The 13,003-nt window shown below is 40.4% G+C and overlaps 1 protein-coding gene across 23 annotated transcripts in view; it reads right to left on the bottom strand.

Annotated features, from left to right (window-relative positions):
- The window catches only part of GANC (glucosidase alpha, neutral C), a 138,259-nt gene that overhangs the window by 45,634 nt on the left and 79,622 nt on the right, over positions 1-13,003 (bottom strand). For 12 of the 23 annotated variants that reach the window (XM_054240555.2, XM_054240545.2, XM_078334053.1 and 9 more), the window contains 2 exons: positions 4,406-4,486; positions 2,466-2,701 (listed from right to left, as the gene is read on the bottom strand). In XM_054240555.2, the coding sequence (XP_054096530.1) occupies positions 2,466-2,701; positions 4,406-4,486 (317 nt within the window). The remainder of the gene's footprint in view (positions 1-2,465; positions 2,702-4,405; positions 4,487-13,003) is intronic. The other 11 variants (XM_035261956.3, XM_078334055.1, XM_078334052.1 and 8 more) reach the window with 2 other exon arrangements.

Raw genomic sequence — 13,003 nt, 5'->3', positions numbered from 1 at the left:
TCCAAAATTTACAAAGAACTCAAACAGATTTACAGGAAAAAAACAAACAAGCCCATTCAAAAGTGGGCAAAGGATATGAACAGACACTTTATGAAAGAAGACATATATGAGACCAACAATCATATGAAAAAATGCTCATCGTCACTGGTCATCAGAGAGATGCAAATCAAAACCACATTGAGATACCATCTCACGCCAGTTAGAATGGCGATCATTAAAAAATCTGGAGACAACAGATGCTGGAGAGGATGTGGAGAAAAAGGAACACTTTTACACTGTTGGTGGGAGTGTAAATTAGTTCAACCATTGTGGAAGACAGTGTGGCGATTCCTCAAGGCCTTAGAAATAGAAATTCTATTAGAATTTCCTTCCTTTTAAAGGCTGAATAACATTCTGTTGAATGTATATACCACATTTTGTTTACATATTCATCTTTTAACAGAGTTGCAACCTAAGCAACTCGGGTTGCTCTGACCTTTTGGCTCCTGTGACTAATGTTGCTATCAACATGGGTGGATAAATATCTGTTCATGTTCTTGTTTCCAATTCCTTTCGGTATATTAAGTGAAACTGCTGGATCATATAATAATTCCATTTTTAAATTTTTGAGGAACTGTCATATTGTTTTCCATAACAGCTGCACCATTTTGCCTTCCTACCAACAGTATACAAGGATTGCAATTTCTCTACATCCTTGCCAACCCCTATGTTTTTTTTAATAGCCATCATCTTAATGATGTAAAACGGTATTTCATTGTGGTCTTCGTTTACATTTCCCTAACGATTAGTGGCATTGAGCATCTTTTCTTGTGCTCCTTGGCTATTTGTGTATCTTATTTGGAGAGATATGTATTCAAGTTCTTTGCCCATTCTCTGTTTTTTTGTTGCTAAGTTGTAGGAGTTCATTATGTATTCTGGATTATTAATCCCTAATTCAAAAACTTGTAATGTCTTCAAATGTATACAAAGCAGATTACAAAAAGGTTCCAATCTTTCTGGTCAGATCCTCCACTACTGGAACCTGCATATGCTTTGCTCTCCTGTCAAACTTGCCTGTATACTGTTTTCCAAACACCCCTTAATGCTCCTTCCTCTGGCTGCATTGCCCTCTTCTCTCTCCCAGCTTACCCATTAGTTAGGAATATCCTTTAGGGCTCATATAAAATGCATTTCTAGGCCAGGCATGGAGGCTCATGGCTGGAGGTAACCCCAGCACTTTGGAGGGCTGAGTTGGATGGATCACTTGAGGTCAGAAGTTCAAGACCAGCCCAGCCAACATGGTGGAACCCTATCTCTACAAAAAATATAAAAATTAGCTGGGTATGGTGATGCACACTTGTAATTCTAGCTACTCAAGAGGCTGAAGCAGGAGAACTGTATGAACCCATGAGGCAGAGGATGCAGTGAGCCAAGACTGTGCTACAGCACTCCAGCCTGGGCGACAGAGTGAGATTCCATCTTGGAAAAAACAAACAAATAAGTAAAATAAAATGCACCTTGAACAAGCCCTGATTAAGTCTTGAGGATACAATCTTCTCCTTCTTGGCGTGTCCCCTACCCTGACCTTTCTTTGGCTCTCATGTTACTTCCCTGTAATTGTGGTTGGATACTTATCTTTTCCTCAGTCACTGTAAGACCACATCTTTTCATTATTGCTATTACCACCACCATCACTCCTGGAACTGGAAAGCAGCATTATGCATGTCCTAGTGGCTTCTCTGCCTCCCCATTTTGTATTTCTGTCCTTTTCTTGGCCAGATTGACAGGTGGAGTCCATCAGGGAAGTATGCAGGAAAAATAGTGTAATAATGAATTTGATACCATATTTGATATTTGACTGTTAAGGGGTTTCAAGCCCTTTCACTCCCCACTTACCTTTCTGGCCATATCTGGACAAGCTGACAAAAAAAACTTTAGTGCTCCCTCCTTTGGTGCCAGCCAGGGGTTCAAACTATCTAAGCCTCAGCCTGTGTGCAAGAGCCCTTGCCCTCTCCCCACCTGCTAAACACCATAAAAACTGAGCTAATCTACTTTCCCAGTTCTCTCAAGCCATTTTCAAACCAGCTTATGAGCCAGCCCTGCTCTCCCCAGAAAGCCTCATTATATGAATAATAAACTTTTTAATGTACTCTTGGTGCATGTGTGGTGTCATCAAGACACAGAAACCAAATTTTGAGTGAGGGGGATCATATTACTACCGGGTGGCCACAACAAATGGAACTGAAAATGCTAGACCCCTTCCTCATTATGGGGACCTAGATAACTAAGCCAGGAATAGATGGAGTCACCGCCTTTTCACTCATTTTCTCTCTTATCACAGTGACAATTACATTTGAATCTACTATTTTCATAGCTATTTTTTAAAAAAAATCAGATGTTTCTCCACCATTGATATGCCAAGGCAAGTTTAAAACATTTTTTAAAGCTCTGTAATTAAAAGGTTCAGAAATATTGGCTTATTTTACCTTACGCTTTTTGCTCCTGAGCAGCTCTTGCATCTTCTTGGGGTTTGGGAATCTTTTTTTGTCCCAGGTGAAGTACCTCTTGCCCTCAGTGTGCTCTATGTCCAGCCACATGGCATCATAAGGAATGTCATGCTCATCAAACCCTGCATCCACTGCTTTTACATCCTGCTCATCTTCATAATTCCAGCGGCACTGGTGGTAACCCAAAGAGAAAAGAGGGGGCATGGCTTGTGTGCCTAAAAAAAGATGACAATTGAGTCAACTGCCACCACAATGACCATTATTCATTTGATAAACATTTCCTGAATGTCTACAGAGTATTCAGTACTGAGTTCATGCTTAGAATATCAAAAAGAAGAGTATAGTCCTTGCCTTCAAGGAAGTGACAATCTGGCTAATGAGGCAGGAGTGTAAATAAACTGTCCTGTCCTGAGGTATAACTTCCAGGTTAACTTATCAGTCTAGTGCTACCAGAACACAGAGAGGTTAATAAATTCTGCCTGCGATGAAGTATGAAATCTTGAAAGGCTTCAAAGAAGAGATAACACCTGGTTTGGACCTTGTACACTAAGTAGGAATATACCAGACAGGGAGAATAGATAGAGCATTCTGGACACAGGGAATAGAAAAAACACAGGCAGAGAAGTACATGACAGGCTTAGAGAAAAACAATATTCCAGGGTATCACAGTGTGAGAGAGACCAGTAGAAGATAACAATGAATAGGGTTAGATTGTCAAGGGCCCTGTAATTGAGGTTAGAAATTCTGAATCTTATCTTATAAGAAGTCATCAAAAGTTTGGCAAGATTTAATCTTAGCACACCTATATTTTAGAAAAATTAAGTGAGGGTGCAGCATTAGGACTCAGCTGAAGGGAAAAAGACTGAACTTGGGAAAAAGTTTCAGTAAATTATTATCAAAACGTTTACTGATAACGTGAAGGACTTCTGGTTAACCACTTGCATGTGTCTCCTTCCCCTCCTAAATTCAAACTAAAATCTGAGTAAAGAAAAGAAATAAATGAAGAAAGCCATAAAAACAAAGAAAATGATAATGGAATAATCTCACCAAAAATTTGGCAGATGGCAGGCAGGGGAGGGGTGGTAACTGTTGAACACAGTCAGGGAAGCTCTCTCCAGAGTGCTATTGAGGAAGATACTGATGAAGAGCTCACTCCACTCCCAAACACTAGCAGACATGCCCACCCTCAAAACTAGAGTAAAAGACTCCTCCAGGAACACAGGCCTCACCATGAAATATGAATGGAGTCCAGGTGTGGTGGCTCATGCCTGTAATCCTAGCAATTTGGGAGGCTGGGGAGGGTCGATCACTTGAAGTCAGGAGTTCGAGACCAGCCTGGTCAACATGGTGAAACCCTGTCTCTACTAAAAATACAAAATTTATGAAAGTGTGGTGGTGGGCAACTGTAATCCCAGCTATTTGGGAGGCTGAGGCAGAAGAATCTCTTGAATCCAGAAGGCAGAGGTTGCAGTGAGCTGAGATAGCACCACTGTACTCCAGCCTAGGCAATAAAGTGAGACTCCATCTCAAAACCCACATTTGAGCAAAGTCTCCAAACTCAGACAGTGACCCAAATAAAGAAACAGAATAAAATGATCTCTGAGAAAACAGGGGAAATGCAAAGAACCAAAGTAAATATCAAAACATTATCATCATTTATCTCTAGGGAGATGAAAAAAGATATTGTACTTAATACTAGGATAGCATAAAACAAGTGTAGGGGCTGGGCGCAGTGGCTCAAGCCTGTGATCCCAGCACTTTGAAAGGCTGAGGCGGGTGGATCACGAGGTCAAGAGATCGAGACCATCCTGGTCAACATGGTGAAACCCCGTCTCTACTAAAAATACAAAAAATTAGCTGGGCATGGTGGCATGTGCCTGTAATCCCAGCTACTCAGAAGGCTGAGGCAGGAGAATCACCTGAATCCAGGAGGCGGAAGTTGCGGTGAGCCGAGATCGTGCCATTGCACTCCAGCCTGGGTAACAAGAGCGAAACTCCGTCTCAAAAAAAACAAAAAACAAGTATAGGTTGAGTATACCTAATCTGAAATGCTCTAAAATCTGAAACTTTTTTTTTAAATGGAGTCTCACTCTGTCACCCAGGCAGGAGTGCAGTGGCACAATCTTGGGTCACTGCAAACTCCACCTACAGGTTCAAGTAATTTTCCTGCCTTAGCCTCCCGAGTAGCTGGGACTACAGGTGTATGCCACTATGCACAGCTAATTTTTGTATTTTCAGTAAAGATGGGGTTTCACCATGTTGGCCAGGCTGGTCTGGAACTCATGACCTTAAGTGATCTACCTCCCAAAATGCTGAGATTACAGGTGTGAGCCACCACACCTGGCCTCTAAAATCTGGAACTTTTTGAATACCAGCATGACACTCAAAGGAAATGCTGATTGAAGCATTTCGGGTTTTGGATTTCCTGATTAGGGATACTCAACCAGTAAGTTTAATGAAAATATTAAAAAATCAAAATAACTCAAAATCTGAAACACTCTAGAGTCTCAAGCATAGAATACTCAATCTGTATGTATACAATTTATAAAACAATACATGCTATTTAATGCAGTGTGCTATTTTGAATTCCTCAGCAAGTTTTATAAGTGGGGTAAAAATACTTAGAAGATCTCAGTGCTTTGGAAAACGGAAGCAGGAGTATTATTTGAGACTAGGAGTTCAAGACTAACCTGGGCAACATAGCAAGACCACATCTCAACAAAATATTTAAAATAAACAGATAAAGATAATTAGCTGAGCATGTGGCACATGACCACAGTCCCAGCCACTCAGGATGCTGAAGAGGAAGGATAGTTTGAGCCCAGAGTTACAGGCTGCACTGAGCCATGATTATGCCATTGTAGTCCGGGCTGGGCAACAGAGTGAGACCCTGTCTCTTAAAAACAAAAAACTTAGAGGCTCATCAGACTTGAAATTATACAGAGCATTATTGATCATGAGTCTGTCTGAGTGAAGCAGGTAAAATAAACAATGTTACCAGCAAATTTGTTACTTGAAAAAAATAGAATGTACACATTTCATGATAATAAATGTTTTGTCACTGCTTTGCATAAAATGAAAACAAAAACCAAGGAACCATCAGAGGATAGAAAAGAGCTCTTAGAAAGCAGAAACACGATAGCCATAGATGAAAGGCCTAGAAAATACGATTGAGGGCCAGGCACAGTGGCTCAAGCCTGTAATCCCAGAACTTTGGGAGGCCGAGGTGGGTGGATCACGAGGTCAAGAGATCACGACCATCACAGTCAATATGGTGAAACCCTGTCTCTACTAAAAATACAAAAAATTAGCTGGGCATGGTGGTGCATGCCTGTAATCCCAGCTACTCAGGGTGCTGAGGCAGGAGAATTGCCTGAACCCAAAAGGCAGAGGTTGCGGGTGAGCCGAGATAGCGCCATTGCACTCCAGCCTGGGTAACAAGAGCGAAACTCTGTCAAAAAAAAAAAAAAAAAAAAGGAAAGAAAAAAAATACAATTGAGAAAACTGCTCAAAAAGCAGACAAAAAAGGAATAGAAGATTATAAAATCCGTAGAGCAGAAAGAAGAAAAGAAAGGAAAAAATTAATCTAAAAAATAATACAAGACAGTTTCTCAAAAATGAAGGACACAATTGAAGGGGTCCATATCTAATACCAGAACAATAATTATTTCAAGACCTACAGCCAGGTGTGGTGGCTCACATCTGTAATCCTAGCACTTTGGGAGGCTGAGGTGGGAGGATCCCTTGAGCCCAGGATTTCAAGACCAGCCTGAGTAACCTAGTGATACCCTGCCTATACAAACAATGAAACAATTAGCTTGGCATGGTGGCACGTGCCTCTAAGTCCCACCAACTCAGGATTCTGAGGTCTGATGATCGCTTGAACCCAGGAATTCGAGGCTGCAGTAAACCATGATCACACTGCTACACTCCAACCTGGGCACAGAGGGAAACCCTGATTCAAACAAACAAACAAACAAACAAACAAACAAAAGATCTCCATCAAGAGGTTTTATTATAAAATTTCAGAATACTGGAAATATGGAATGTTAGTGACAAAAAGAAGGTATTTCAGAGAGAAAAGACAGATTACATACAGAGGAACAAAGAAATGGAATTAAGAATGGTTTTGGAGTAAGAAGGTAGAAGATAATAAAATAAATGCCTTTAAATTCTGAGAGAAAGAATATTCAGTCTTACCAGGCAAATTATCAATCAAGATAAAAGTAGGAAAAAAGATGGTTTCACACTTGCAAGGAGGCAAAAAGAGTACCTCCAATGCAAACTTTCTTAGAAAATTACCAGAAGATGCTATAAATAAACAAATACAACAAGGGAATAAACCAGAAAAGAGAAAAACAGGGACCCAAGAAAGGAGGGATACAACACCAGAAAACAGCAAAGGTAAGTTCTGAGATGAAAGTTGTGTAGGGAACCTAGAGAGCAATGGTCCAGATGGGAAGAGGAGGATAAAGAGCTCTGGCAGGGAAGAAAGTCTCCATGGAAAGAAGTAGACTGGATAAAATATCATCCTTGAGTATGTGAAAAATGTAAACACTTAATATTGATTTAACCAAAAATTGTGATATAACTAGATTGGGCAAAAGACACAGGAGTGTATGGTGTATGATTGCGCTAAACCCTCAGCAGGAATCAATAAATAATCTTTAATGTTTTTGAACATGGCGGGAGATCCAGTATTTTTGAAGTGCTTTACAGTAAACCAGCATTCTCCCTAATAATAATGTTGAATGTAGCTGCAGTGGGCTTTGACAGCACTTATTCCTGCATGGGTGTCCATATCCACAAACTGTCATTCCTCCTGTCACAACTGGAGTTGAACACCCTTGAACATGGGCTACACTGAGCTTGCTTTTAGCAACAGAACACAGCAGAAATGATGCTGCATTACATTTGTTTTTAACAGCTTTATTGAATTCACATGCCATGCAATTTACCCATCTAAAACACAATTCAATGTGGGTTTTTATGGCATATTACATTATTAATTTTTAAAAATTGTGGCAAAATATGTATAACAAAATTTGCCATTTTAACCATTTCCAAGTCCAATCCAGTGATACTAATTACATTCACCATGAAGTACAAGCATTACCACTATTTCTAAAACCTTTACATCACCCCAAGCAGAAACTCTTAATCACTAAGCAGTAACTCCCCATCAATCACATCTCTCAGTCCCCTCTAATCTCTGTCTTGACAAATTTGCATATTGTAACTACTTTGTATGAGTGGATCATATAATACTTGTCATATAAAACATTTCCACCAGCAATGTTCCAATTTCTCTTCGTCCTCATAAACATTTATGTTTTTCCATTTTTTGGATTTAGCCATCCTAGTGGGTGTTAAGTGATATTTTACTGTGGTTTTGGTTTGCATTTTCCTAATGAATAATGATCTTGAGTAGATTTTCATGGGCTGCTTGTTCATTTATATATCTTCTTTGCAGAAATATCTCTTTAATCCTTTGCCCATTTTAGAATTTGGTTGTCTTTTTGTTTTTTTTTTTAAAGGATTTGGTAAAGATTCATTTTTTTTTCTATTTAAAGTCTTTTAAAGTATGGCTTCTTTTCTTTTTTAAAGGATATAACAAATATTTATTATTTCCCGATTTCCAGCCTTTAACAGTAGACACAGACATGCTTAAGATAAAGCTAATTGATCGGGTACTAGAAGAGATGGCACTGTGAGAACAACCCAGGATTGAGGCTCTCGCTGGATGCGCGGAGCAGGTGAGTCAGGGACGCATTTCCAGACGGACCTTTGTTGCCCACAGAACGGGGAAATTCCCAGATATAAAACAAATGCGGGACGCCAGCCAGAGATCTTGACTGGTGTAGCCAGCAGCCGGTGGGGCTGCGGCCCACGCCGGAGCGCAGAGGCCCTCCACAGAGGTCCGCACAAAAGCGCACCGTTCCGGGTGCCCTGTTGAACTGGCAACCTGAGACCTGACAGGGCTGAACTTGAGACTGAACGGGACTTGAACAGTGAGCCAGCCCAGGACAAAGCGTTAGAAGTAGCGCAGTGTGACAAGCAAAACGGGATTCCGAAAGCTCGCTGTTAGGAGGTTACCTTAAGGCACAGCTCCGTGCAGGAGGGGCGTCTGCCATTACCGAAGCAATGAGCCCCTACTGAGATACACGCCCATTGCTGACGCAGCCTGCCATTGCCGAGGCAACCCGGTACAACAGAGAGACTCCGCCTAAGGGCGGGGACTGCGGCTGCAGAACCGCACAGCTTCATGAAAACTGAAACACTGGCTCTTCAATGTTGACTGGATAAACAACGAAATAAAGGCAGAAATAAAGAAGTTCTTCGAAACCAACGAGAATGAAGACACAACATGCCAGAATCTCTGGGACACATTTAAAGCAGTCTCTAGAAGAAAGTATATAGCAATAAGTGCCCATATGAGAAGAATGGAGAGATCCAAAATTGACACCCTATCGTCAAAATTGAAAGAGCTAGAAGAGCAAGATCAAAAAAACTCAAAACCCAGCAGAAGACAAGAAATAACTAAGATGAGAGCTGAACTGAAGGAGATTGAGACACGAAAAACCCTCCAAAAAATCAATAAATCCAAGAGCTAGTTTTTTGAAAGGATCAACAAAATATTCAGACCACTAGCTAGATTGATTAAAAAGAAAAGAGAGAACAACCAAATAGATGCAATAAAAAATGATAAAGGGGAAATCACCACAGATTCCACAGAAATTCAAACCATCATAAGAGAATATTACAAACAATTCTATGCACATAAGCTAGCAAACCTGGAAGAAATAGATAAATTTCTGGAGTCCTGTGTCCTCCCAAGCCTAAACCAGAAGGAAGCTGAAACTATGAATAGACCAATAACAAGGGCAGAAGTCAAGGCAGCTATTAAGAGCCTACCACACAAAAAAAGCCCAGGTCCAGATGGGTTCATAGCCGAATTCTACAAGACACAAAAAGAGGAGATGGTACCATTCCTTCTGAAACTATTCCAAATAATCAGAAAAAAAGGAATCCTTCCCAAATTATTTATGAGACCAATATCATCCTGATACCAAAACCCGGCAGAGACCCAACAAGAAAAGAAAGCTTCAGGCCAATATCCATGATGAACATAGATGCAAAAATCTTCAATAAAATATTGGCAAGCCGATTGCAACAGCAAATCAAAACACTTATCCATCATGATCAAGGAAGATTAATCCCGGGGATGCAAGGCTGGTTCAACATACACAAGTCTATAAACGTAATTCACCACATAAACAGAACCATAAACAAAAACCACATGATTATCTCAATTGACGCAGAGAAGGCATTTGACAAAATTCAACAGCCCTTTATGCTAAAAACCCTCAATAAACTCGGTATTGATGGAACATATCTTAAAGTAATAAAAGCTATTTATGACAAACCAACAGCCAATATCATACTGAATGGGCAAAAACTGGAAGCATTCCCTTTGAAATCCGGCACTAGACAAGGATGCCCTCTTTCACCACTCCTATTCAATATAGTACTGGAAGTTCTAGCCAGAGCAATCAGGCAAGAAAAAGAAATAAAGGGTATTCAAATAGGAAAGGTGGAAGCCAAATTGTCTCTATTTGCAGACGACATGATAGTATACCTAGAAGACCCTATTGCCTCAGCCCAAAAACTCCTGAAACTGATAAGCAACTTCAGCAAAGTCTCAGGATATGAAATCAATGTGCAAAAATCACAAGCCTTCCTCTACACAAATAACAGACTTAAAGAAAGCCAAATCAAGAATGAACTGCCATTCACAATTGCTACAAAAAGAATAAAATACCTTGGAATACAACTCACAAGGAACGTAAAGGACCTCTTCAAGGAAAACTACAAACCACTGCTCAACGAAGTCAGAGAGGACACAAACAGATGGAGAAACATTTCATGTTCATGGCTAAAAAGAATTAATATCGTGAAAAGAACTATACTGCCCAAAGTAATTTACAGACTCAACTCTATCCCCATCAAGCTACCATCGACTTTCTTCACAGAACTGGAGAAAACCACCACAAACTTCATATGGAACCAAAAGAGAGCCCACATAGCCAAGTCAATTCTAAGCAAAAAGAACACAGCGGGGGGCATCACACTACCGGATTTCAAACTATACTACAAGGCCACAGTAATCAAAACAGCATGGTACTGGTACCAAAACAGAGATATAGACCAATGGAAGAGAACAGAGGCAACAGAGGCAACACAACATATCTACAACCACACAATCTTTGATAAACCTGTCAAAAACAAGCAATGGGGAAAGGATTCCCTGTTTAACAAATGGTGTTGGAAAAACTGGCTAGCCATGTGAAGAAAGCAAAAACTGGTCCCCTTCCTGACACCTTACACTAAAATTAACTCCAGATGGATTAAAGACTTAAACATAAGACCCGGCACAATAAAAACCCTAGAAGGAAATCTAGGCAAAACTATCCAGGACATAGGAGTAGGTAAGGACTTCATGAACAAAACACCGAAAGCATTGGCAACAAAAGCCAAAATAGACAAATGGGACCTAATGAAACTCCACAGTTTCTGCACGGCAAAAGAAACAGTCAATAGAGTGAATCGGCAACCAAAACAATGGGAAAAAATTTTTGCAGTTTACCCATCTGACAAAGGGCTGATATCCAGAATTTACAAAGAACTCAAACAGATATACAGGAAAAAAACAAACAAGCCCATTCAAAAGTGGGCAAAGGATATGAACAGACACTTTACGAAAGAAGACATATATGAGGCCAACAATCATATGAAAAAATGCTTATGGTCACTGGTCATCAGAGAGATGCAAATCAAAACCACATTGAGATACCATCTCACGCCAGTTAGAATGGCGATCATTAAAAAATCTGGAGACAACAGATGCTGGAGAGGATGTGGAGAAAAAGGAACACTTTTACACTGTTGGTGGGAGTGTAAATTAGTTCAACCACTGTGGAAGTCAGTGTGGCGATTCCTCAAGGCCTTAGAAATAGAAATTCCATTTGACCCAGCAATCCCATTACTGGGTATATATCCAAAAGGCTATAAGTCGTTCTACTATTAGGACACATGTACACGAATGTTCATTGCAGCACTGTTTACAATACCAACGACTTGGAATCAACCCAAATGCCCACTGCTAATAGACTGGATTGGGAAAATGTGGCACATATACACCATGGAATATTATGCAGCAATCAGAAATGATGAGTTTGTGTCATTTGTAGGGACATGGATGAATCTGGAGAACATCATCCTCAGCAAACTGACACAAGAACAGAAAACGAAACACCGCATATTCTCACTCATAGGTGGGTGATGAAAAATGAGAATGCATGGACGCAGAGAGAAGAGTACTAAACATTGGGGTCTATTGGGGGGAAAAGGGGAGGGCCAGTGGGAGGGGGAGATGGGGAGGGATAGCCTGGGGAGAAATGCCAAATGTGGGTGAAGGGGAGAAAGGAAGCAAAACACACTGCCATGTGTGTACCTACGCAACTGCCTTGCATGTTCTGCTCATGTACCCCAAAACATAAAATGCAATAAAAAATTAAAAAAAAAAAAGATAAAGCTAATTTTTAAAAAAATATTTTTTATTGTACTTTAGTTTCTGGGGTACATGTGCGGATAATGCAGGACTGTTGCATAGGTACATACATGGCAATGCGGTTTGCTGCCTCCATCCCCATCACCAGTATCTGGCATTTCTCCCCATGTTATCCTTCCCCAACCTCCCTAACCCCCGCTGTCCCTCCCCTAGTCCCCTGCAACAGACCCCAGTGTGTGATGCTCCCATCCCTGTGTTCATGTGTTCTCATTGTTCAACACCTATGAGTGTGAATATATGGTGTTTGATTTTCTGTTCTGGTGTCAGTTTGCTGAAAATGAGTTTCCAGATTCATCCATGTCCCTACAAAGGACATGAATTCATTGTCTTTTATGGCTGCATAGTATTCCTTGGTGTATATGTGCCACATTTTCTTTGTCCAGTCTATCATTGATGGGCATTTGGGTTGGTTCCAGGTCTTTGCTATTGTAAACAATGCCCCAATGAATATACATGTGCATGTGTCTTTATAACAGAATGATTTATAATCCTTTGGATATATACCCGGTAATGGGATTTCTGGGTCAAATGGAATCTCTATTTCTAGGTCCTTGAGGAATCACCACACTGTCTTCCACAATAGTTGAACTAATTTACACTCCCACCAACAGTGTAAAAGTGTTCCTATTTCTCCACATCCTCTCCAGCATCTGCTGTCTCCAGATTTTTTAATGATCGCCATTCTAACTAATGTGAGATAGTACCTCACTGTGGTTTTGATTTGGATTTCTCTAATGACCAGTGATGATGAGTATTTTTTCATATGTTTGTTGGCCTCATATAAGTCTTCTTTGGAAAGGTGTCTCTTCATGTCCTTCATCCACTTTGGAATGGGTTTGTTTTCTTCTTGTAAATCTGTTTTAGTTCTTTGTAGATTCTGGATATT

Source organism: Callithrix jacchus, chromosome 8 (genome assembly GCF_049354715.1).
Source record: "Callithrix jacchus isolate 240 chromosome 8, calJac240_pri, whole genome shotgun sequence".
Classification (NCBI taxonomy): domain Eukaryota; kingdom Metazoa; phylum Chordata; class Mammalia; order Primates; family Cebidae; genus Callithrix; species Callithrix jacchus.
Note: the sequence above shows the minus strand (reverse complement) of the source record. Positions and strands in the feature narration are given on the sequence as shown.